This window comes from Melozone crissalis, unplaced genomic scaffold, assembly GCF_028551555.1.
Source record: "Melozone crissalis strain CALT ecotype California unplaced genomic scaffold, PUWL_Pcris_2 ptg000026l_1, whole genome shotgun sequence".
NCBI classification, from domain to species: Eukaryota; Metazoa; Chordata; class Aves; order Passeriformes; family Passerellidae; genus Melozone; species Melozone crissalis.
The window spans coordinates 5,034,857-5,060,458 of record NW_026535804.1 but is presented as its reverse complement, the minus strand read 5'-3'; the positions used below and the strand labels follow the sequence as shown (position 1 = coordinate 5,060,458).

Here is a 25,602-nt window from a genome sequence, read left to right as displayed (position 1 = left end):
CTCAGACCCCACAGGGACATTTGGACAGTGCTGAGCTGAGCTAGGGATGAAGCCTGCAGATTCCCTGAGCTCCTTATCTTTGTTCCAGGTTAGCATCGGTCCCTGAACCGGAGGAAGAAGCATTTGACACCCCTGGCCCTCAGTGCTGGGCAGGGAGAGGTGCCCAGCACACACATGGGTGTCACACTCCCAACATGTTTTCACCCCCAGCCCTCCATCACCAGCTTTTTTGACCAGGGCCTTACTTCTCCTCCTTCATTTTCTTGGTCCTCAGCATTCCTGACCCACTCCAGACCACCTCCAGGCACTGCTGCATTGCAATCAATACAGATGCTAATCATGAACAGCTCTGATAACCACTGGCTGAAGTGTATGCAGGCAAATCTTCCAGTGATCCCTTGCCAATGATCAATACATGCAGAAAAATCAGCTCAGAAATTTGAAGAGACAAAAAAAAAAAATCCAAACCAGGAGAGAGGTTAATCTGTGCTGAATAATTTATGGGCTCCAGTGAAGGCTTTGCTGGGCTGGAGCAGCCACAGCTCCCAGCCATGAAAAGAGCAGGGTTTGCCAAAGAAAAATGCACAAGGATGGAGTCAACGTTTCACACTGCTGGAGCAAAATATCCCCAAACCCACCTTAACACTGCACAAGCAAAATATCCCCAAACCCATCCCAACACTGCTCAAGGTCAGCAAGAGACAGCCAGGATGGGAGAGGACAGATTCAGGCTCAGTCTACAGAAGAGCAAAGCTTTGCTGCTTCAAGGGGGTGCAGGGGACAGGAGGGACAAGGAATCAGAGTGCCTGGGTTGCCACTTCCCCAGGGACAGGGATTTGGCTTTGCTGCATCCCCCAGCCCAGCTCCAGCCCTTTGTGCATCCCTGGCTCTCTGCAACCCCTGCCCAAAGCTGTGGCTGCAGGTAAAACTCCTCCAGGCTGTAAGAAAGAGCTCAAGATTAACTCTTAGCACACCTCAGGACTAATTACTCATGTTCTGCTAAGCCTCCCACTTGCTCCTGGTCACAAAAGCTTTTCCCAGCTCTCCTCAGAGGCAGCAGGCCAGCAGCAGAGATGTCACTGACAGATCTGCAGGATCCAGCACCAGGATTGCTGGCACCACTCATTCCTCTGCCCCCCCTGTGACACCCACATTAACCCATCTCCTGAGGGGCTGCACAAAGGTGCCACTGGTGGCACTCCAAGCACTGGGCTTGGTCTCCAAAGGGACAGAGGGATGTGGTTACATCCCAGCTCCTGCCTGCACTGACCCCAGCCCACTGAGAGGAATAGTGGATTTGTCTTTTCAAACAAGCTGTGGGTCTGCTGGTGGATAAAACCAACACTGAGAGATCAAAGAAACAATGGGAAGGATTCCACTCATTGATGAATGGAAAAAGATATTGGCCTTTACAAATAAACTTTAGGTTTGTTGATAAATGAAATTAGACATTGAAAGAGGAAAGAAACAATGGAGAAGAAAACCCCCTAAATTCCATAAGAATTAAAAATTAAAAGGGAGGGTTATATATTAGAGGGAGATCTGTGGTATCAGGCATTCAGGGAAGTCTGAACCTCTCAAGTACCTCAGCCAATGGGGAAACAAAGAAGGGAAATGTGGGAAATTGGGATATAAAGGAGGCTGAGCCCTCCAAAAATCTGAGATCCCAGGGGAATACCCCATGGCCTCTCCCTTTATTCCAATAAAGTAAAAGGACTCTTCTGCCTCCTTTTTGCACATAAACCTCTGGTGTTTGTGGATTAATTTTCCTAACACCATCAACAGGAAAGTGAGCTCTCAGTGTGGGTGTCCAGCATTTAAAACATCACCAAAGGCAGGCACAGGACACATGCTTGGGGAGGTGGGGACAGTTTCTGGGACACTGAGAAGAGCAAGATGTGCAGCCCCAGCTTGACTCACTCAATTCCCATTTCAGCTACCCAGAGGAAGAGACAGAGCTGCCATTCCCAGGAGTCCCAAGGGACACATCCAAGTCTGCATCAGAGGAGGAGCTCTCATCACTGAGAAGTGACGTGGAAGCTCCCAGGCTTCTGGCAAAGGCAAAATACTCCAGGCAGCAGGGCAGCTCTCACCAGAGTCACTCACAGAGGGAAACGGGTGCTGCAAAAGCTCCCCGCCTCCCTAAACAACCACCATGAGGTTTGTCATTATAAAACACAAACAAGAACCACACAACAACAGCAACACAGCCCTCCCAGCCATTAACTCCTTTCATCCTTGACTACACAGGTATTATTTAGCATGTCGCTCCCGCCTCTTGAAGGAGATGCTGCCTCTTGCATTAGGACCAGGATTTTTTTAAAGTTAATCAGTTAGGAGCTAATTCCATCCATTAATTCTGAATGCTGCAAGAGCTGGGTTGGGGAGTTTTGTTGTTTTTCTCCAGGATTGTTGGGGTTTTTTCACTCCCTTTTCAGCATGGCTCATTATGTGGCTGATGCTGGCTTAGCATCTCCTAAAGCCTGCCCAGTCCCCGAGGCAGCTCCAGGCTCTTCTTGATTTATAACCCATCTAATTTGCAATATCCTTGGTTCTTGCCCTCTGATCAGGAGGAGAGCAAACCTTATCAGGTGACAGAAGGCAGCAGTGTCAGCCCAGTAATAACAGAACAGCATCAGCAGAGAGGAACAGGGCCCACTGTCAGCTTCTACCTCTTTTTCCATCTAAGATTGGTCCCTCTTGGAGACTGCCATCCTGTGTTGCCCCACAGCAGAAAGAGCCAATCCCCCTGTGGAAGTGCCTCCAGCAGCAGCAAATTCCCCCACAGGTCCCCAAGTCACCCCCAGAACCTCCTGAGGGGGAAGGGAAGGGAAGGGAAGGGAAGGGAAGGGAAGGGAAGGGAAGGGAAGGGAAGGGAAGGGAAGGGAAGGGCTGCTCAACCACCAGCAAAGCCCCAGGGGCTGAGTGCAGCCATGCATGGTGGGAAGAGCCAGTGACCTGCAGGACATCTGCATCCTGCAGCCACCTGGCCACCAGCCCAGCAGGGAGCATCCCTGATGAATGGGCTGGCAAAAGGAGCTTTCCCATGGCCAGCTCCAGGCAGGTGTCAGGGGACACAGGTGATGCTGTGTGCTGGCAGCAGGAACCATTCTGCTCAGATCAAGCACTGAAGCTACAGGGCAGAGCCCTGCTCCAGATATGTCCACATCAGCTCCATGCAAAGCATCACCATCAGTCCTTCCCACTTTCTAGGGATGCAGAAGGATGGGATCTCTCCTAGCCACAACACTGGTGGTGCAGCACAGCACCAGCACTGTCTGAGATGCAGGTGGGCAAAGAGCCTCCCCCAGCCTTCTCAGACCTGCTGCTTCCACCCAAGACCTTGATGCCATCCAGCACTCACCTCTGCAGCTCCTTCAGGGAGACTGTGACCCTCAGGCTGTGTCCCAGCATGAAGAGGGCAGCCAGGATGTCAGCCCACTGCACCATCTCACCCAGAGGGCCTCCCTTCAGCACCCGTGGGCTGAAAACGTCCCCTGACTCCTCTGTCAGGAAGCCAATATGGACAAGGATCTGCAGAGACAAGGAGAGGGGTCAGCACTGGGGAAAGGGACAATCTGGGTTTTCCAGCCCAGAATGACTTATGGTCCCTGATTCCCTCCAGCTCCTTTGCAGGCAGTAATTACTCAGGGAGCTCAGTCAGGTGTGCAGACAAATGAGCCATGTCCAATTAGCACAGACCCAATGGCCAGAGCTTGGCCCTTTGACTGCCACTCTGTGTCCTGGGGCCTGGCTCCTGGTCTCCATGTACATCACAGTCTGAACTGTGGGCTGGAGCTGAATTTCCCAGCACACAGGGGCCAAAGGCACAACAGAAACACCAACAGGAGGGCCAGGAACCTCAGCTTATCCTCAGAGGAGACCTGTCACACCCCAGTGGCAGCCAGACACCATCTCCACCCACGAGGACCCATTTCCAAAATCCACCCCACTGTTCAGCAATACCAGTCCTGCCACATCCCAAACGCCTGTGGAGTCATGTTCACAAACAACAGACCAACCCTACAGACCCACATGAGGCATTCACATTCTCTGGAAAAATCCCTTTGCCCAGGATTTTTGTTCTGGGAAGCTGAGAAGCATCAGAGAAAAGGAGAGCAATTCTTATCTCATTTGCTTCTCCTGTGCTGTGCTCATGTGGAATGTGTTTGGAGATTGTTTACCCACAGGTGATTGTTTCATTGGATTCTGCTGTGAGTTGTTTTGACTCTTTGGCCAATCAGGGCCAAGCTGTGTCAGGACTCTGGAGAGAGTCACGAGTTTTCATCATTATCTTTTTAGCCTTCTGTAAGTATCCTTTCTGTATTCTTTAGTATAGTATAGTTTAGTATTCTTTAATATATTATAGTATAATAAAATAAAAAATTAGCCTTCTGAGAACATGGAGTCAGATCCATCATTCCTCCCTTCATCAGGGCACCCTGTAAATACAATACCCACACGGCCCCATAAATGAATTTCCCTCCCAGCTGGGTTCAGCTGCCCCGAGTGTCCCCGTACGTGTTTCTGGTCCCGCTGCCGTCCCGCCAGCCTCTGCTCGAGGCGCCGCGCTGCCCGCAGCCACTGCTGGGCCAGGTGCCGGATCCTCTTCTTCATGAAGCTCAGGGACTCCTTGCCCGTGCCAATGAGCTCCAGCAGGCGAGCCAGGTCCCTCCGGAATGCTGCCTAGGGAAGGAGAACGCTCTGCACGGTGAGTGTAGGGAAAGAGGAGCCAGAGGAGCCCCTGGGCTGCCCCGTGGCCTGGGGGAGGTTTGTCCATCTCAGCAGAGTTGAACTGAGCCCTTCCTGCTCCCCTGGAGCCGTGGCAGCTCCTCCACTTCATGCCCCAAATCCCAGAGGGATCCCACTGAACACAGGGTTCCTCATGAGAACCCAGATTCCTCAGGAGAGGAAAGGCATGAATGTATTGGAGTGTGATCAGAGGGATGAAGCATCTCTGCTGTGGAGAGAGCCTGAGGGAGTTGGGGGTGTTCAGCCTGGACAAGAGAAGGCTCCAGACACATCTTGCAACCTTTCTGTACTTATAGGGACTTATAAAAAGAGAGGGACAGAATTTTTAGCAGGGCCTGTAAGAGCCAAAATGAGGGATGCAGGACTCCAGGCAGCTCTCCAAAATGCAATTTATTCCATCCAAGATGTCACAGCAGTCCAGGGTCATGGGTGACAGAGCTGTGCCTACAGCTGTCAGCTCCAGCTGCAGGCAGGCCTGGAGACCCTTTGGTTTTGGTTACAATGCATTACAGACTTTTCTTTGCTGAGCATCTTAATACAGTAGAACCAATCTATACCTTAACTTTTACCTATAGCCTATCATAACTACTATAATTACCATATTCATGTTACCATTCTCCAATCACTAGAAGTTAGTACATTACAGTTTAAGTTAGAAGGTTTTTTTCAGTTTTCTTGCAGTGGAAAATTCTGAAACCTTTTTTCTACTTACAGCTTTGCTGCCTTGTTTGCCTGTGCTATCTTTCTGCTTGGTACAAACATCTTCTTGTTTGAGGTGGGTTTATCCTTTGCCCTAAGTCATAAAAACCCCTTCTAACCAACATACCCTTTGCCTCCTTGGTTATCCAGTAAGACTGGCTCAGCAATTCTTTTCTTCTAAATCAGAACTTGCTTCCATCGCTATTCCTTCATCAGACTCTACATTTAAAAATCTTTCTGCTAAGCACACATATCTGTGAGACTTCCTTGTCAAACTTTCATCCTTCCCAACAAGGGCCTGTTGCAACAGGACAAGGAGTGATGGCTTTAAACTGAGAGAGCTGACTCAGAATAAATATAAAGAGGAAACTTTTCATGGTGAGGGTGGTAAAACACTGGCACAGGTTGCAAAGAGAGGTGGTGGATGCTCCATCCCTTGCAACACTCAAGGCCGGGTCGGGCAGGCCTTGGAACAACATGTTCTACTGCAAGGTTCCCTGCCCACAGAGACCCCTTCCAACCCCAACCACCCTGTGGATCTGTGAAAACCCAAATCAGGCATCATGGCCCTGCTGAACCTGAGTGTTTATTTCTGCTGATGCCTCCCCACAAAGCCCCTGGCCCAGCAGAGGCCGGGCTGGGCCCACCTTACCTGCGCACGTGGCGGTGGCGGCGGTGAGGGCACGGCCACCGTGTGGTTCCTCCAGGGCAGAGGGGGACAGAACCACTCGACCTCGCTGAGGTAGATGAGGAAGGAGCACTCGGTGCCGTCCACACCAAAGAAAGCATAGCAGGGGTCAGAGGTCCAGCGGGCCCTCATCCACTGCAAGGGGCACAGAAACACCTGAGGCCCATGGAGGAGGTGTGTCAGCCCTGCCAGCTGCCCCTGCTGTGGAAAACCTCTATTCTCCATCCCCTTTCTCTGTCTGGCAGATAAAAATGAAGGGCAGACGGTGGAAAAGGGCTGCAAACCCAGCCCCAGTGCCACAGGGCTGGTGTTCACCCACTCGGGGCCTCCAGGGAATGTGGGGCAGAGGAAGAGCCAGGGTGGTTTGCTGGGGGCTCCCTGGGTTTCCAGCACTGGTTCCAGCCTTCCCTGGGGGCACAGCCATTAATCCCCAGGAAATAATGCACCACAGGGATTTCTTGAGCTGCTGATCTCATCGCCCCTGGAGCAGCAGGGCAGCAGACAGATCTGCCAGCAGTCCCCAGGGATGATTTCACACAGAGGAGAATAACCAGGGACCAGAGCAGTGATTTATCATCCCCCACAACGGCTCTTGCCAGCCTCTTCCTAATTCAACTACAAAAACAAATCTGCTCAGGGACAGGTTGCTGTGCCCAATCTGTAAAGCACAGCAATCACCAGGAGGGGAGATGGGATTACAGCCTTCCACAATTGCATTACATCCTGAATTTACTCAAATCGTGGAAGGAAAGGATGGCTAACACCCCTGGAAGTGAAAAATCCACGTCATTTTCTTGTACCCCCCACATCATTTTCTTGTATCCTTCAACATCTTTCCAGGGAGACTGGGCCCTGCAGAAGCCTGAGCTTGAAGCAGGTTGGCAAGAGGAGTGAAAAGGGCAATTCTTTTAATTAGTTGATGTAAATATGCTCTCTGACAAAGCCATCATGCTCTGGGCCAAGTGCCAGGCTGCATTCCAGTATGAGGAGCAGGCTGGGTCAGGCAGGACTGATTGAGATGGAGGTTCTGGCCACCTGAATGAGGTGCTGCTCTGGGCACTGCTGGGCTTATTCCCCAGGGAATGCTCCAGAAATTCAGAGGTGATATGGCAGAGTTTCCTCCTTGCTGTACTTCTGGCATTGAACACAGACTGCAGGCAGGGAGGGCTGTAGGCAGAGGTAGGCCCACAGCTGATTCTGCCACAGCCTGTGGCTTCAGGGCTTTCTATCACTCCAGCTAAAGGCACATTTGGGGAGGGTATTACTGGGGCAAAACAATCCCATTTCTGTAGCAAAGCTGCCAGAGAAGGTTGGACACCTCCCTTGTGTTTTCTCTTCAAAGCACAGCCCTGCTTTGCTTTCCACACCTTAGGCTCTGCTCGTCCTCCTTCAATGGGCTGCCCCTTTCCAATAGTAACAAACATTTTATCCTGGAAGTCATCCCATTCCCCACTGCCCTTCCCAGTTTAACCCCCAGGGTCACTGTTTTGGGCCCTTCCATCCCAGCTGGAGACCCTCTCCCAGACAAGGGACCCCAACTCACCTCCACCTTCCCAGCACAGTCGGGGTACTTGGGGTCCCTGGGCACCTCACACTGATCCCTCCTGCCTTCCATCCCTGCAGAGAGACAATTTGGGCATGGGGAGAGCTGGAGTGTGACAGAGGAGCAGCTAGAAATGCTGAGAGGAGAATGGGATGGGATGGGATGGGATGGGATGGGATGGGACAGGGCTGGCAGCCCCCAAGCATGTTCACTGGTGCCACAGCTGGGCTGGCAGACTGCCCCATCCCACTGGATGGAGCAGGACATCAAGATGTGAAGCATCTTCAGCATTCTTCCCAAAACAGGGAAGAAACAGAGGAAACCACCCTGCTTCAATGCTGGGAATGTTCCCTTTCTCCAAATCTCCAGATCCATTTCCAGTGCTTCCCTGCGCCCTCTGCCTGGGAAATTCCCCAAATTCCACCTATCCCCACTCTTGTAAGCAGGCTGCAGGATCTAGGGAAGCACTTGACAGCCTTTTATGCTGTAAACTTGCAATAAAAACTGTCCTGCTGAGCTGCTGGAAGAAGACTCATCTCCCAGGGTGAGTTCCAGAATAAGCCATAAAATGGTTAAAATGGCATCAGGATCTTTTCTCCCTCCATGGCTGGGCCAATAAAAGCCACCAGCCCTCCTCTAAGCCCTCCTTTGCCCATAGTTGAAAAGCATGACGTGCAAGAGGCAGTGGAAGGATCTTCAGCCTAAACCCCAATAACCACACAAGCATGTGAGGAAGCATCTGCAGAGCCCAGCTGCCCTCCCAGCAGTGCCACAGAGGGATGGGAATGTCTCTCCTGCTGCTGAATCCCAGTCCCTGTGAATTTGGATCCAAACCACCAAATTTTTCTATCCAGGTGCTTGTGCACTGCTCCTCACCTTTAATTTTGCATTTAATTCTTCAGCATTTATTCCTGACAGCCATTCAGATTTGTCACGCACGAGTTTCCCAAGGAAGGCAGCCTCAAGATCAGCCTCCATTTCTGGGATTTTTACCAAATTTGTCATGGTTGGACCTTCCCATGGGCACAGCACAACACATAGGGGGTTTGGGGCACGGGGACCACTGACCTTTCCCATTCAGGAGGCTGTTCCGGAGAATCTGATCCACCTTTATTGCAATGTCTGACACGTTCTGAGCTATGGCCTGGATCCTCTCCATCAACCCAGCTGCTGGCTGGAACCTGGGAAAGAAACCAAATTAACCCTGAGAATTTGATGTCTTCTGTCACTGTCATATTTTCTGAAAAATCTCTTTGCCTAGGATTTCTCTCCTGGGAAGCTGAGAAGCCTCTGAGAAAAAGGAAAACAATATTATCTCATTTGCTTCTCCTGTGTTTTGCTGCTTTGGAATGTGGTTGGAGATTGTTTATCCAGCATGTGAATTGTTTTTACTTAATGGCCAATCATGGCCAAGCTGTGTCAGACTCTGAGGAGAGAGTCACGAGTTTTTCCGTAGTATCTTTTAGCCTTCTGTCTAGATCCTTTCTCTATTCTTTAGTATAGTTTAGTATAGTATTCTTTAATATAATAATATAACAAAATAACAAATTAGCCTTCTAAAAACATGGAGTCAGATTCATCATTCCTCCCTTCAACAGGGGTCTCAGAAAATACCACAGTGTCCCGGTGGTGACACTCAGAAGTGCTCAAAGAGAAATCCATACCCAGCAGATTGAACTTAGCTCCAGGATGAAACACAGAATACCTGGTGCAGCATTTAACAGGCAAAGAAGTCACTGCTTTCCAGGAGGTTTGATTGAAAACCTATTTAAATCAGTGTTTTATACATATTCTGCCATTTTTTGAAGTGTGCTGTCAAACATGGATCCATCTGTGCATTTTATGCAGGAAAAATATTAAATAGACTGGCAAAAAATTGGTTTTTTCTTATTTTAGGTGTGCTGTGTTTGAAAATCCTCTGCTGTGATAATTGGTCCTGCAGTAGAAAGCTGTGCTGGAAAAAAAAATGAGTAAAAGAATAAAAATACAGACAAAAGAAGGTAAAACTGAGCATGGCAGAGGAAGTTTGAGTTTGGAGCAGAGTGATGAAAAACACACAGGACATGTGGATCTCCTGATCCAGCCCATCCACAATGGTGGGGATCAGTTTTTCTTCCCAAGGAACAAGTGACAGGACAAGACAAAACAGCCTCAAGGTGCACCTGGGAAAGTTTAGATTGGATAACAGGAAAAATTTCTTCACTGAAAGTGAGGCCAGGCATTGGAACAGCCTGCCCAGGGAAGCAGTGGAATCATCATCCCTGAAGTGTCCCCAAAATACCCAGATGTGGTTCTTAGGGACAGGGTTTAGTGATGGGCTTGGCAGTGCTGGGTTAATGGTTGGATTCAATGATATCAGAGGTTTTCCAGCCTCAGTGATTCTAAGATTCAGGTGAGTGGATTTCCGGCAAGGAGCAGCAGGCAGGGCTGTGCAGGCACAGGGAGCTGGGGCTGAGCTGGGCATTGCAGCCCCAGAAAAGCCCACAGGCACCTTCCACCAAGGCTTGAGGTCAGATCCCACCAGCCTGGATTGCTGCACGTGCTTCCATGGAATCAAACCTGGAATCAACACTGTCCTGGGTGAACAGCTCCATTGAACTCATCTAAAGGAACACGTTGTGTGAACAGGAAAACAGAGCCCTGTGAAGAGGCCAGGTGTCAATTAAAACCTGGTGTAAGCTGGAAAAAGGCAAAGAGAACTCCATCCATCAGCAGTGGAGCCTGCCAGGCCTGACAAGGAATGAGCCCTCCCACTCCAACACCTCTCCTGTGTCTTGGTTTGAACAGACAGGTGTCTGCTGAGGAAGTCAGGAGCCTCCTCTGAAATGGAAAATGCAAACCCCCTCCCTCTGAATTATTATAATTTTGAAATTAAGGGGCTCTCAAACAAAGATATGGAGTAGGAATAACAGTTCTTTATGAGGAAAAAATAAAACATTGAAAAATATATAAAAATACAAATGTGTTAATACAAAACAGTACTGCCAAATATATAAAAATACAAATGTGTTAATACAAAACAGCACTGCCAGAGTCAGAATCCAATCCTGACCCCCTGTGTGTCAGGGTGGTGTCCCAGCCCCATCCCATGGGGGCTCAGCCCTCCTGCAGTGCCAGCTGTGGCTCTGCTGCAGCAGGGATCCTGCACAAGGGGGGAGTTTTCCTCTGCAGCTCCAGGGCTGCTGCAGATGGGCCTGGGCTCCCTCTGGCCATGCAGGGCAGCAGAAAGCTGCTCCTCTGGCAATGCAGGGGGCAAAGGCTGCTGTGCTGTGCCAGGCTCAGATTGGATCCAGGGAGGAATGCTTGGCTCCTCCCCTGGGCGCAGCATCTCCCCATGGGATGCTGGGATTGGATCAGCCCTGCAGGGACACTCAGTGGCCATGGACAGCAGAGATCTCCTGGAGGGAGGGTTGGCTGTGGGAGAGATAAAGAAAAAACTGCCCCATGAACAGCAGAGAACTGCCCCAGCTCTGACAGATGGGGATAGAACACACACCCCCAGCACATCTTGCATTTCCAGCCTCAGATATCTGCCACTTCCACCGCAAACAGCCACCACATCTCCACGAGTTATCCCACTAAATAATTTTCCCTTCTTCAGTGTTTGGGTCATAAGTTTTCCCTCCTGCTGCCGCTGAGGTCATTACAATACAGGGGAATGTCACACGCAGTGAGCAAAACCAAAAGGGCTACCTTGAATACTCATGGCACAAAAAATATGTGCTGATGTCAGGTCCTTCGTGGTGAAGTTTTATGTTTGTTCTCCAGCAGATCAGTGAACCCAAAGGCTGGGATTTAAAGTACCTCTGTCCTCAAGGCTAAAAAAATCCAGGTTTTATGAACCGACACTGCTTCGCTTGTTGATTTAAAGTCCATTTGCCAGCAGCGAGCAGCCCACATTTTTCCTTCTGGCATGGTTTACGACCATCAATATTCAGGCTGCATATCTCCACAGGGAGCCACTGATCTTGGGCTTTTAAGAAATAATAATTAAATGCAGAGGACACCATTGCCCCCAAGTCACTTCCAACCTTTGCAGAGAATAAACCCCAGGTATCCTGCCGTAACCAGTGCAGCAGGGAGGCTGCTCGTGAGGCCCTGGGAAAATATGGGCACAAAAATAACCTGAGATAAGCTCTGCTTGTCAGCATGGCTCCAAGGAGATAAAATTGTCCTGGTCTGTAAGCTCGCAACCCCCCACTTCTGCAACCCTTTTTTCACCAGCAGAGGCACTCAGTAAACACCTGGGATGGGCAATTTAGGAGGAAACATCACATGGATGCTGTGAATTTAGAGCCAGTGAGCCCAAACTCCTGTTTTCAACAGGAAAAGGGTGTGGGCTTGGTGAAGATGCTCCCCAGGTTTCTCCATCACTCATGGCAAGGAGGGAGGACGACCACAGCCACAGCAGCACTGCTCTCACCCTTCAGAGCACTTAGATCAGCTCACAGTCCGGCTTCCGCCTCTTCCCAGAAGCTATCCCAATCCTCACTTGCTCCCAAACACCCAAGGAACCAGGTGAGTCTCAAAAATCAACAGCAACCTCAGCCCTCACCTCCTCACTGATGACCTCCAGACCTCAGCTCAGCCAGGGCTGAGCACTGGGCAGCCATTAAAATGCTCAAACAAAAATCAGGATTGTTATCCTAAATAAATTGCTTTCTTCCAGCTCAGCCTTGTCCTGCCAGGCAGCCACAGTGCTGGGTGGTGGAGCTGGCCGAGGCTCTGTGCCAGCTTGCCCAGCTCTTGTGAAGCTGCAGCTGCTCCCTGAACACAAAGATTTCACCTTAGATACAAAATGTATTGCTGAGCATCACACTCCAGTCCTCCAAACAGGGTGGGCATTGCATGAGCACCACAAGGCTTTCCCCAAAACACAGAGGATTACTGGAAAGGGACATTTTTAATGTCCACATGACTCCTGGGACATATGAAAGTCATGCCTTGAGAAGGCTGACCTAGAACAGAGACTGGACAGAGTTAAAGAGTAAAGCAGGGATTTATTAAAAGGATCTCCTCAATGGATCCACCTTGGGCAGCACAAGAGCCCAGCCAGGGCTGCACCCAAGATGAACCAAAATGGCCCCAAAATGCACAACCAGTCATGGGGTCTCTCACTTTGATCAGTTCTGCTCCATTTGCATCTTGCAGTTCATTGTCCAATTCCATCTTTAGCCCATCCAGTCCCATCCTTATTTTTCTCTCTCCAGCCCACCGTGTTTGTGCTCTTGGGCTGAGATTTGGATCATTTGTCCTTGGTGCCCAGCTGGAGCAGGAATTGTTTTGTCTCCCTGCTCTGTGCACAGAGCTCACCATCCCCTCATGTGAAGCTCAAAAGTAGCACAGAATCTGAAAAATGTAAAAGCCAAAACCTGAGGCATCAAAAGGAGAGGGAGAAAAGTAGAAAAGTCCCTTTGAAACCCAGAACCAGGCTCAGATCTCCCATGCTCCTCACCCTTGCACGTCAAACTGGATGCCACCAAACCCTCGTGGGGTTTTTCTGAGGGAGGGATTTCACACCTGGGGAGAAGAGCCACGCTCCCAGCTGGGAACACTGACAGGTCCCTGTGTTTGTATCTGCTGGGTAACAAGGCCATCACAGGAGCAGCATATTTCATGTGAGGCATTAAGGAGATGACAAGCAGGTTAAGCATAAGTTACATCAACTATCAGCACAGCGATTTGTCACCCAGGCAGGGGACAAGAAAATAAGGCAGTTAAAGGTGTTTCTTCAATGTGAAAAGGTTCTCTGTGCCTCGTAGGAGTTTGATGCCTTGTTGTTAGTAACTGGAGACACCAGGAAGGACAAGGTAAGTGGCTTGTTCTGCTCAACAATAGCTCAGCAGAGCAGGGATATCCCACCACGTGGTGGATCCAAGCCAGGATGCCAGCACAGCCCTTACCAGCCCAGTGGAAAAAGAATCTCCTTTCTTCCAGCACCACCACTGCCCAGGGAGCAGCTTTGTGCCTTTTCCCTTCCTGCTTTTTAAATTTTTCCATAGTGACATGCTAAATGCCACCAAAATGTGCTGGCACTCTGCCAGCTATTGAAACTACACTAAATTACCACAGCTTTCCTAGAATAAATTTTTCCCTGGGACCTTAAAACCGTTTACTACAGCAAATACAGTATTTTAACTCCTAACCATCAATATAGGTTTCATCTTTATTATTTTCAGATTTATATTTCCCCCTGTTGATTAGGATTCAGATCACACTGTGCTTTATAATGCTCTGTATACAGTATTCATCTCCTTTCAAAAACTGCTATTAAGATGTATCTTTCCCCACTGACAGATCATTTGCCATAGAATATAGCCGGAGGTTGGGTTTTCTGACACTTTTTTATGCATTAATTTGGTTCCCTTCACTTTGCTCTTGTCCCCAACTCCACAGCACCAGCTCGGATTCAGCCTGTTTATCCCTTTACAAGCCACTGTATTTTTATTGCCTTTTATAAAAGTGGCATTATGAAAAGATGAATCTCTTTCTCTTTGTGTGTTGTCTTCATAATACAAGCCCTAAACATATTTGCTTGCTCATCCGATATTTCTTGCTATTAACTTGTGAAAGCCATGGCTTTGGGAAGACCAATACAGATGGAGAAAAGCAGATGTTCTGAAGATAATACATCAACAAATTCAGCATTTGCACAGAGCAGTTTACCAAAGGATTTCCACTTGTGTCTGTGCTGCCATTTGCCTCTTTAAATATTTTTTTAAGTTCTTTGCCCAAAGACCCAAAGCAGATCAGAAAGCAGCAGGGCTGGTGCTGCTGTTTCACTGCTCTGGGGACACAAATTACATCCAGCCCCACAGCAGCCTCAGTCTCCAGGCCAGGGAGCTGAAATCCCACAGGGAAGGGAAAGGGAATGCCTAGGGATAAAGGATCTTTCCCGTCCTCCTGGTTCCTGCTGCAGCTTGTGAGGTGGTGCCTGTTCAAACAGCTGGGACATCTCCAGGAGAAATGAGCCCCAAGGGCAGCTCCAGCAGGTCACCCTGAGGGCTCAGGATGTTCTTCCCATCTATCCATCTGTCCCTTCATGCCAAATCCCCTCCAATGGGAAGCACTCAGAGTCACCCAGCTCTGGGAAATCACCAACTCAGTGGCTGGAAAGCTGAGGGGTCCCAGGGATGTGGGGAAAAGCCCTCATCAGAGTGCTGGATAACAAAAAAAAGTCATTAAAATGTTCAAGAAGATGGAGAAATTAAAAGTTTTGCTCCACAAACATAAGAGAATACAAGTAAAACTCATCCATGCTGGAGGAAAAACATTTTTGGGAGATCAATGCCCCAGTGTGTATCTGTATATCCTCTCTGAGATGGTTTGTATCCAAAAACTCAGAATCCAGGCCTGCCCATGTGGGAGAGGGCAGGACACAGACCCAGGGGGATTATTGGGGTGCTGATGCTCTGTATGAAATTTGTGTCACAGTCCCCTGACACCGACAACCCCAACACAGGAGGTGTAGCACGAGGGGCACAGTGGCTCAGGAGGCTCAGCTGGGCAGTTTCTGTTTATTTGCCTTGTAACCCTGGATTTAATCCTCATCCCTGCAGTGCTGCTCCCCTGGGCTTGGATGGGTGCTGGTCCTTGTGGTGGGAGGGCAGCACACCCCGTGCTGGCATGGGATGTGCAGGAAGGATTCCACATCCTGCCCCACCTGGCAAAGGCTCAGACCCCCAGGGAGCAGAGCAAAAGCTCAAATCTCTGCTTATGGTCAGCATGGTAGAAATTTAGTCATGCTGGAGGAAAAAAGTGCAGGGGCTGAGGCACAGCTGCTTTCCTTCCCCCTGGAGGGGGGGGCTCTGCCAGGTCACTCAGAGCCTCGGTGCCTTTCCTTGGACAAGGACAGGGATGTGGCACCTGGCTTTGCACATGTGAGGAGGTCCATGCCACTGAGAAGTGGGTTTATTCTTCACAGGCTGCTCCTGCCACTCAACGGGAGGAGAGATTTAAATGTAATAAAAATATTTTTTAAAAAAACAGAGGACAGCATTTGTTCCCAGTGTAATTTCTGGGGTCTCTGTACATCCCAAGGTTTTCCCCCTCAGGGTGACACAAACAGCTCAGTGTCCCCTCCATGAACACCTGAGTAAAGACCTGAGCTCACTCTGGCCATGTTTGTCTTCACTGGGAATTCACCCTGGGAAAATATCCCAGAGAACATGATTTGGGATGGGAGCATTCCTTGGAAACTCCTTTGAAGCAAATGCCAGATGATGCATGGGCAGAGCCCTGACTGAACTGCTCCAACACCAAGTTACATAATAAATCACATAATAAATGCAGGAGCATTTAGCTCACTAAAGCACTTCCATTTATTTTCATTTCAGCTGATTGTGGGTGATATTTCTCACACAAATACTTTTCTAAGAGGCCCTGAGCTAACCCAAAACCCATGGCTACACACCCCAGGGGGGGAGACTGACATTTCAGTGAGCTGGCAATAAACTTCATGAAAAAAATGATGAAAACCAGCTTTCCAACCAAACCCTGTAGCTCACCAGCACAGCCAGCAAAGTATAACCAACACCATTAATTAAAATGTTTTATCAATGCTATATATTTTATCAATACTCTCAAAGTGCTTTGGGATCTTCCCAAAGCAGAACACAAAGCTGAAGCCACAAGCCCAAACCTTCATTTTCCTCCTGACCCTCAGAGCAGAACTGGGCTGAGCCACAGGCCTGGGCAGCCGTGGGTTTATTTATGGGAACACAGGGGATCATGAAAAGGAGGGTTATGGGATCACCACTTTGTTGGGGCATAAATCAGATATATTTATCTACAGGCTGGGAAAAACTCCCTTCAGTGAGCTGGGAAGGCATTGCCAGCCTCACAGGCTTGACTAAGAGGGACCTGCCTAAAAGTGAGCCCAAAACCACCAGTTGTGGTCAGAATCGTTGGGGCAGAGGATCCCCTGGGGCAAGATACATTCCTCAGCCCCCCATTTCCTTTGCCAGCTGTGTGTTTGGTGCTCATGCTGTGTTTCATTTTAGCAGGGGTATTTTGGCCCTCTGTCTGCTCCAAAATCAGGGGATCTGCTGGAGGTTAACAGGCTCTGATTTTCCTTGTGGGGTAAAGCAGACACACAGGCTGGGTAAAGGCAGCCCCACACCACCGCTGCCCAGCCCTGCCCCTGTGCAGCCACCCAAAAACAACCAGAGCACAAAAGCAGCAGTGACTGCACTTGGCCTCAGGTGCTCATTCAAGAAACCTCATTTGCCAGCCCTGTGATAAAGCAGTTTTCAGTGTGTCAATACTTTGGCATGGGAATAAAATTAATTATTAAATATTAAATATTAAACATTAAATAAATATAAATATACCTATAAATATAAAAATAATTATAAATGTAAATATTTTTATAAATATAAATATAAATATAAATAATCATATATAAATATGAACTATAACTATAAAATTATGAATATAAATATTAAAAATAAAATTTAAAAATAAACATAAAGCAAATCCTATTGCTGAATTAATTTCAGCAAATTGAGCAGGAGGTGCTGGGGGAGGTGCAAGCCTGGGAGCAGGAGGGGAGGGTGTGAGTGACCTGGGCATCCCTTGGCACCTGTCCTATCACCATGCTGGTGATGCCCAGCACCATTTGGGCTGTGGGGCTCTTCCATGGTGCCACAGCCCTTCTGGAAATGTGGGTGCATGGATGGACCCTGCTGACCTGCTGGCAGCACACAGCCACCTCCCTGCTCTGCCTTAAGAGAAAAGCAATTTATCTCAGCTGGCCAGGCCTGAGTTCCCCCATTTATGTCCTCTCCTGATCCTAATGGGGACTCCAGAGCAGCAGTGAGTCCCTACACTTTGCCCACCCTCTCCAAGTAACACTGAAATGGGGTTGTGTATCCTGGAGAAAAGGAGACTCAGGGATGTCCTCATCACTCTCACAGCTCCTGAAAGGTGCCTGTGCTCAGCTGGGGCTGGGCTCTTTCTCCAGGCAGCACTGACAGAACCAGAGCACACAGCCTCAAGCTGCACCAAGGGAAATACAGGTTGGATAGCAGGGAAAAGTTTTTCACATAAAGGGTGATAAACTTCTGGAATGTTCTGCCCAGGGAGGTGGCGGAGTCCCCATCCCTGGGTGTGTTTAACAAAGCCTGGATGTGGCACTGGGTGCCAGGGTTTGGTTGAGGGGTTGAGGCTGGGTTGGACTCGATCTTGAAGGTCTCTCCCAACCCAGTGATTCTGTGAAATCATCCACAGATGCAGACATCCTCAGGAGCTGACAAGAAAAAGCTCATCCCCTCTGTCAGGATGGAAAGGCCTGTGGGACCTGTGAGGAAGGTGAGTGCTGGGGAGGGAGGCTGCTGTCTCCTGCAGCAGAGCTCAGCTCAGCAGAACCAGCACCCAGCAAAGCCAGGCTGGACCACAGGGTGGTCCCACCTTCCCTGGGCTGCTCTGAACAGCTTTGCCCCCTCTGAGCCCCTCAGGAGATAGGAGCCAATGCTCAGAGGTGTCCAGGACTGCTCCAGCCTCACCTGGGCTGCAGGACACCACAGCCTTGGCAGGGATTTCTCTGCAGCCAGCTCACCACCAGCAACAATTCAGGAATTAATAGAGCCAGGCTGGCAGGATGCAGGAACATCATCCATTTAGTGTCATATTGCGAGACTTTTAATTACTGGGGGAATATGGAGTCATGTAATGATTACAAGAACAAATACTTAAAGTGTGTGGAAATTAACTGAGCCTTGGCAGTAATTAAGCTTGAAGATTAATCAGTCGTTAGCAAATAACACCCTTTGCAGGCTAACCACCACGTGGGGACAGGGATGACCAGGAATGCCAGTGCTGCAGACCCCAGCCTTGCCCTCTGCCATGTCCCTGGGGCATGAGGTGGGCAGGGGCAGCCCAGCTCCTGGAAAAGGGCTTTTCCAAGCCCCAACACTGCTGGGTTACAGTGCCAGCTTGGGTCAGCCACTCAGACCCTGTCCTCCCCTCCCTCCCTCCTAAGCACTTTTCAGCAAGAGATCAACACTTCCCCTGCAAACTAATATTTTTCCCTTGCCCAGTAAACAGCTCTCCAGGAGGCTTCCATAAGTACTCCTAATTTCCTTCCCCTTGGATGATTTATGAGGGTTGCATTCAATTAACAGCAGTATTGATTTTCCTGCAGCTGACTGGCAGCCTGCTGGCCCTCGTTAGGGAATCCATCCTTCCCTTCCCAGCACGGGCAGGATGCAGGCAGCAGGGAGCTCAGGCAGGGCTGGAGAAGGCAGCCAGCAACCCCTGGAGTTCACAGGTGCAGCCTGTGTGCCAGCCCACCAAACTTTTGGGCAGCTCTTCCAAGGGGGAGAAAATTGGAGCGGGACGTTTGGGTTTTCCAAGAGTTTTATCGGCTGGAAATGGAGGCACCTGTGGAATGTTCAGTGAGACAGCCCCAGGAGGAAGAGGGGCTGGAGGAAGAAAGATTTTGCAGCTTGGAAATCTGGGAGGCTTTCCAAGGCAGGCCATTAATGCCACCCTGCATATATAGAGTTTTCCTTGCACTTTCCAAGGGGTAAAGCCACCCCAAGCCTCTGCTGGAGTGGTACAGTGCTCACAGGTTATTCCATAAAGCTCAGCAAAGCCTTCACCTCCTTCCCCTCAGCTGGAGCTCTGCAAAACCCAGCCCTCCTGATTCCACTGGAGATCCAGCCTTAAGCAGGAGAGCACTTTGTAAAAACAAGAATTAATCCACTTTTGGGCAACTGGAAGCACAAAGCCCACGCTGGCAGCTGTGCAGAGCGGGAAGGAGACGAAGGCAGCAGCAGTGCCAAGCAGGGACGCTTTGAAGAGTAAAATCCCTTTGAAATTACCACCCTTTAATTGTATTATCTTTCCCTGACAGCCTCAAGTCGGTCACTGGTGATCAAAGAGACAGGCAGGGAGGGAAGGAGACAAGCCCTCAGTGCTATCCCGGGATCCCGAGGAACAGCTCCTGGGTGTCTCTGTGGGGCTGATCCGGGTCCAGGAGTCATTGCTGGGTTCTGGGGCAGCTGGAGGTGCCCAATCCACCTCAGCACAGGGGTCCCGAGGACTGCAGCTGGTCACCCTCCAGGGACAGTGTAGGAACATTGTGGGGTGGGACGGTGGGGATGGATGGAGATGAGAGATCTCTGCAGCCAGGTCTGGAATTTGGGGTTTATTGCAAAGGGCCTGGGTGCAGGGCCCTGCTGGGAGCTGCCAGCCACAGCTCAGAGCAGGCCCGAGAGAAGAGAGGGGGAGAGAGGATGAGAGGGTAAGAGAGTAAAAGGGTAAGGGAGCAAAGTTCCCGTTTCAATACAATAAATCTTCTGAGTTGAATATTCTGATTCTCACTAACCAATTTAGTACAAGATACAAATCCTACAGTATTTACATACAGCCTATAAGAATCACTACATTACCATACTGTGTTACATTTTAAACCCTAAAAACTCCTCTTTGGGCCCCTTCTGCCAAGCTGTAGGGTCTGCTCTGACCCTTGGGCCTGTCTGCAAGCAGAGGGTGTTGTTCCATCAAAAGGGGATTACCTTCAGCTGGCCACACCATTGTGTTCCAGTTGTTCAGTAACTAAGGGATCTCAAAGCTTGCTTTCATTTCAATCTTGCTTGTAGTTTCTATATTCTCAAAATCTTTTGCCAGACAATGATATTTATAAGGCTTTCCTGTTTCATCTTCCCCAACACCCACCCACAAGAAACTCCCCTGTGGTGGCTACTTCACCTGGAGATGCTCTGCCCCATGACCAGAATAGGATCTTCAGAGGCCGGGTGAGAACAAGGAGAGGAGACAGGTGGGTTTGGATGCAGAATCAGGTGAAGAGAATTGATTTCTCTTTAGGGGTGACTTATAAGGAGCAAAAGGTGATAAACTCGTTGCCCCTGAATTTCCATTACTGCAAATTAAGACATCTGTGATCTCAGCCCCCAGCTCAGGCCCATCTGAGCACACACACAAAACCTGAGGCTCTTTTGATGTGGGTCCATCCTCTCTCCAGGTGATGGCCCCAGAGCCATCACTCCCACAGCAGATCTGAAACACCAAATCCCCATCTGCAGCCAATGCTGCCAGCCCACAGAAATGCTTTTAAGTTTCTCTCTTGGCTGCTGGTGTAGAGAAACAACCATCACCTGAAATTAGTGGTTCTTTTAACACAAGACTGGCCAAGAAAATCGTTCGATGTGAGCAAGCACCTTCCAGTGCTGGCTGTAATAGTCCTGTCCACTCCTCTCTGGGATTATTGGTGATCTCACTCACTTGGGTACCAGCCAGCCTCAGAACAACAAAACCCCAGCACCTACGATGGCTGAGGCAAATTATATTTTCTCAGTGCTGGAAATGATGGTACATAAAAGTCAGGACCACACATTCCACGGCTGCCCTGCAGCTCTAGCTCAGGTGTGCAGGCACTGTGGCAGAGCTCAGCCCTTAATTACAGGCTCACTGACTCTGTTTTCTGTTATAGGCACAAAAGAGGCTCGTGAGGAAAGCGAAGGAGAGGGATGGAAATGCTGATGGGAGCAGGAGAAAGCACAGTAATGGCAGGAGGTGGAGGTGGGAATGTTATGAGGGATCCAGCAGGATGCAGCAGGGCAGGGGTGACCCCTGCATGTCACATCCCTGCCATCCACCTCTCCTGTGTCACCTGAGGCTCCACCTGAGCAAAATCCACACTGGCATCTTTTCCACACTGCCAAGCTTGTCCCAAGTGCTGCCCCTGTGGTTTTTCATCTCTGCTCCCCCAGCACCAGTTACCATTTGTGCACTGACACTCCAATTAGTATCAATGAATGTTTAAAGGCTCCCAGAGCACAGGGAAATGTCTTTCTAGTGAATCAGTGTGTCACAACAGGGAGGTCTGATGGCACCTCTCATGCTGCCAGCTGAGATGTGCAGCACAGGGAGCCAGGGCATCATTTTAGGCCCTTCTGCACATTTTAAACCTTGCTCAACTCCAATGCTGAGCACATCAGCCCTGGATTCTGAACAGCCACCAGATCCACAGCTACCCATAGAGTACAGGCACAGAGCAAGGGTCCTGAGCTCAGGGAGCACATCCCACATGCCAGGTGCTGCTTGGCATGTCCCACCTCCAGCTGCACCACAGCACAGCAGTGCAGACACTGCCACACCTGCAGCTGGGACAGCTGCTTCAGGAAATCATGGAATCATAGAATATCCCAAGTAAGATAACACTCACAAGGACCACTGAGTCCAGCTCCTGGTCCTGCACTGGACACCCCCAAAAATCACACAGTGCTCCTGAGATCATAGTGCAAATAATTCTTGGACTCTGACAAGCTTGGGAGTGACCACAAATCCTAAAAATCACAGTCAGCTCAGAAATCCACAAAGAAACAGCTCCAGACATGGCAAATGAGGCTAAAAAAGATCTCCCCAAGACCTGTTAGGTCCCACCACCCTCAGAGCAGCTCAGCACATTGGGGTGTTCTGCTCCTGCAAAGCCCCCACGCCCAGCACTGCTCCACAGGGTCTGACTGACCTGTCCAGAGGGAATCGTGCTTCATCCCCTTTGTGGAAGTCAGTGCTGTTCTCCAGCCTGGCCAGGATGTCCATCCTCTTCATCAGCATCTCCAGCATGTCGCTCATCCTGCGCAGCACCCCTCGGGACTCCAGCGCACCCATCACTGCAGCACACAGAGAGAGCTGAGACACAGCCAGCCTGGCATGCACACCCCACCCTGGGACCCCAGCCCCAGCCCCACAGCTGCCCCTGCTGCTCCCCACCCCATGGATGGGCTTGGTGGTGTTTGGAGTATCTCAGTGCCCTGCTGTCCCCGTGTCCCCTCCCTGGCTCTGCCCCACAGCCCCATCACCCTGCCCGAGCAGGGTAAACCCCTGCCCAAATCCAGCTGGGCTCCTCCAGTCCCATCAATGATGGGACAGAAAATACAGGACAGCCAGTTGTTATCTCAGCCTGGATCCAGCCCCCTCACCAGGCATGAACTCCTGACTTATCCACCTGATCCAGCCTATCCCTGTCACAGACACATTTTATGAAAAATCCTTTCCTTAGGATTTTTTATCCTGAGAAGCTGAGAAGCCTCAGGAACAAAATGTAAACATTGGTTATCTGCTGCTGTGGAATGAAACAGGTGGATCTGTGATTGGTCTCATGTGGTCGTTTCTAATTAATGGCCAATCACAGTCAGCTGGCTCAGACGCTCTGTCCGAGACCAAAGCTTTTGTTATCATTCCTTCTTTTTCTATTCTTAGCTAGCCTTCTGATGAAGTCCTTTCTTCTATTCTTTTAGTATAGTTTTAATATAATATATATCATAAAATAACAAATCAAGCCTTCTGAAACATGGAGTCAGATCCTCATCTCTTCCCTCATCCTCAGACCTCTGTGAACATTGTCACAGTCCCGAGGGCTTATGGCAAACTCACTTCATTCTCAAGCACCAAGCAAACAGCCTTTCATTTGCCACTTCTATTTTTCACTCTCCACCTAGCCCAGCATCCTGCCTTTGACAGCAGCCTGCAGAGGATGCTTAAGAAAAAACATGGGAAACTCATCAAAGGGGTGGTGCTCCCCAACACATCCTCCCAGCAGCACCAGATTTTCCTGTTCCAGAAAAGAAGAAATTTTCTGCTCAAATCTGCAATGGGGTGGGAGACCTAACACTGGAAATAGCTCAAGTGCTGCATCAACTCCCCCAGGAGGGAAGGCCCCCAGTTCCCAGCCCTGTTTAACACTTTCTCCCATGGGTGTGCATGGCACTGACCTGCTGGAAAGCACAGGGGGATCCAGGAGCTCCTGGCTCCCAGCTTGATTTGCCATCTAGTGACAGGCAATGAGCCCAGAGCCAGGGAACAGAAAATAAAGCTCCTGTTTCATCTCAGCTCGGCTCATTTCACGTTGGTAATAACTTAATCAGTGCATAATCCCTTGAACCTCTCCCGTTTAGCTTATCTCTGCCATTCCACTCTCATGTGCTTTCCAAGAGGCAGCACATATTTAATTTAGGGAGCAGCAGGGGCCAGGGGGGTGGCACTGGGAAGGAGAGCAGCTGCTGGATGTCCTGGGTGGCTGTCAGGACTTAGGGACACCTCATGCACCTCCAAACAGATGCACAACCAGTCCTGCAAAGCCAGATGGAATTTGGGATTCCCTATCCTGGCACAGCCAGGGGGGCAGAATGGACCAGGGCATCCCAATGGCATGGTGTGCCAGGGACAGCCCTGGCATGGGCTTCTCCTCCTCACAGGAACTGGCTGAGCATGTGAAACAGCACAGAGGCCTTGGTGTGGGTGTCTGGGTGTTCAGATGGGAGCAGGGTGTGGCGTGGTGGATCAGGGGCACCGTGACAGCTCCTGATGCTGCTGCAGAGCTGCAGCCCTGGCTCCATCCCTGCTCCCCCAGGAATTCACCCATGCTTCAGCCAGAGCTCCCAGGGGCTGGGAAGGCTGATTCCCAGGGAAGGCAGTGTAGGAGCATCGGGGGGATGGATGGAGATGAGAGATTTTTGAATCCAGGTTGTGGAACTTGGGGTTTAGTGCAAAGGGCCTGGGAGCTGCCAGCCACAGCTCAGAGCAGGCCTGAGAGAAGAAAGGGGGAGAGAGAATGAGAGAGAGAGAGAGGGTGAGAGGGTAAGATTGTAAAAGGGGTAATAGAGCGAGGTTCCCGTTACAATACAATAAATATTCTTCTGTGTTGAATATTCTAACTCTCATTAACCAATCTAGTACAAGATACAAATCCTATAGCATTTACATACAGCCTATAAGAATCACTACATTACCATACTGTGTTACATTTTAAACCCTAAAAACTCCTCTTTGTGCCCCTTCTGCCAAGCTGTAGGGTCTGCTCTGACCCTTGGGCCTGTCTGCAAGCAGAGGGTGTTGTTCCATCAAAAGGGGATTACCTTCAGCTGGCCACACCATTGTGTTCCAGTTGTTCAGTAACTGAGGTATCTCAAAGCTTGCTTTCATTTCAATCTCGCTTATAGTTTCCATATTCTCCAAATCTTTTGCCAGGCAATCATATTTATAAGGCTTTCCTGTTTCATCCTCCCCAGCAGGCAGCTTCCCAGGGCAGGCAGCACTGGCACTGCAGCTCCAGCCCCCACACTGCCCTGCCAGGCTCTGGGATAACATGGGATCACTCACGAACACGGCGTTGTGAGCCAGCCCTTAACCCCTCCAAGAAGATGACACTGGGCCAGCCAGACCTTGCCAAAGGCTGCCTTCCATGCTTGGCTGGGATTATCAGCAGCACATTATTTTTCCTGACTCTATCTAACAAAACAGAAGAAACATTGAGAGCAAAAGCAATTCCTCAAAAAAAAAGAGGACAAACCACCATTCATGGAGAGTGAAACTGGGCTCTTCCCCAGACATTCCCTCAGCTCCATGGCAAAAATCAGCGACTTCTGCTTCAATCAGTGGGTGCCCAAGGTCCTGTGCAGCCCCAGACTTTCCTGGGTGGGTTTGGGAGTGCAGGAGCCACCTTGCAAACCCACCAGGAAAGTCACCCTGTCCCCTGCATGATATCAAAGTCACAGCCTGTCCCACTGAAGAGCAGCAGCACTAATGAGTCTGCAATTAAAAGATGCTATGGGGAGGTAAAAAAGTGGAATTTTGGAACCTGAGGCTCCATTTTGACAAGGGCTGCCCCAAACACAGCTGAGAAAATCAGGAAAAGGCACAGCTAAGGGAAATAGAACAGCTCTGACATGGGCTTAAATCTGAAAATCCACTTTAGTTATTTGTCCATAGACTGAGCCCATTCCAGTGACACCCCTCCCACAGCTGGGCTGTGTTCATGGGTTGCAGCCCCCAGCACCCTCTGTCCACCCCACGACTGACCATCCCCCAAAATGGGCATTTCTTCTCAGAATTTGTTCCTGCTCTGACATCCCAGCAAGGCCAGCAGGTCAGAGCTTAGACCTTACACTCAGTT

The 25,602-nt window shown here is 49.8% G+C and overlaps 1 protein-coding gene across 2 annotated transcripts in view; it reads right to left on the bottom strand.

Annotated features, from left to right (window-relative positions):
- MGAT5B (alpha-1,6-mannosylglycoprotein 6-beta-N-acetylglucosaminyltransferase B) overlaps positions 1 to 25,602 on the bottom strand; it is an 80,700-nt gene that overhangs the window by 27,560 nt on the left and 27,538 nt on the right. For both annotated transcript variants that reach the window (XM_054278586.1, XM_054278587.1), the window contains exons 3-8: positions 22,177 to 22,321; positions 8,751 to 8,863; positions 7,683 to 7,756; positions 6,104 to 6,274; positions 4,522 to 4,686; positions 3,365 to 3,534 (exon numbers count right to left, since the gene is read on the bottom strand). In XM_054278586.1, coding sequence (XP_054134561.1) covers positions 3,365 to 3,534; positions 4,522 to 4,686; positions 6,104 to 6,274; positions 7,683 to 7,756; positions 8,751 to 8,863; positions 22,177 to 22,321 — 838 coding nt within the window. The remainder of the gene's footprint in view (positions 1 to 3,364; positions 3,535 to 4,521; positions 4,687 to 6,103; positions 6,275 to 7,682; positions 7,757 to 8,750; positions 8,864 to 22,176; positions 22,322 to 25,602) is intronic.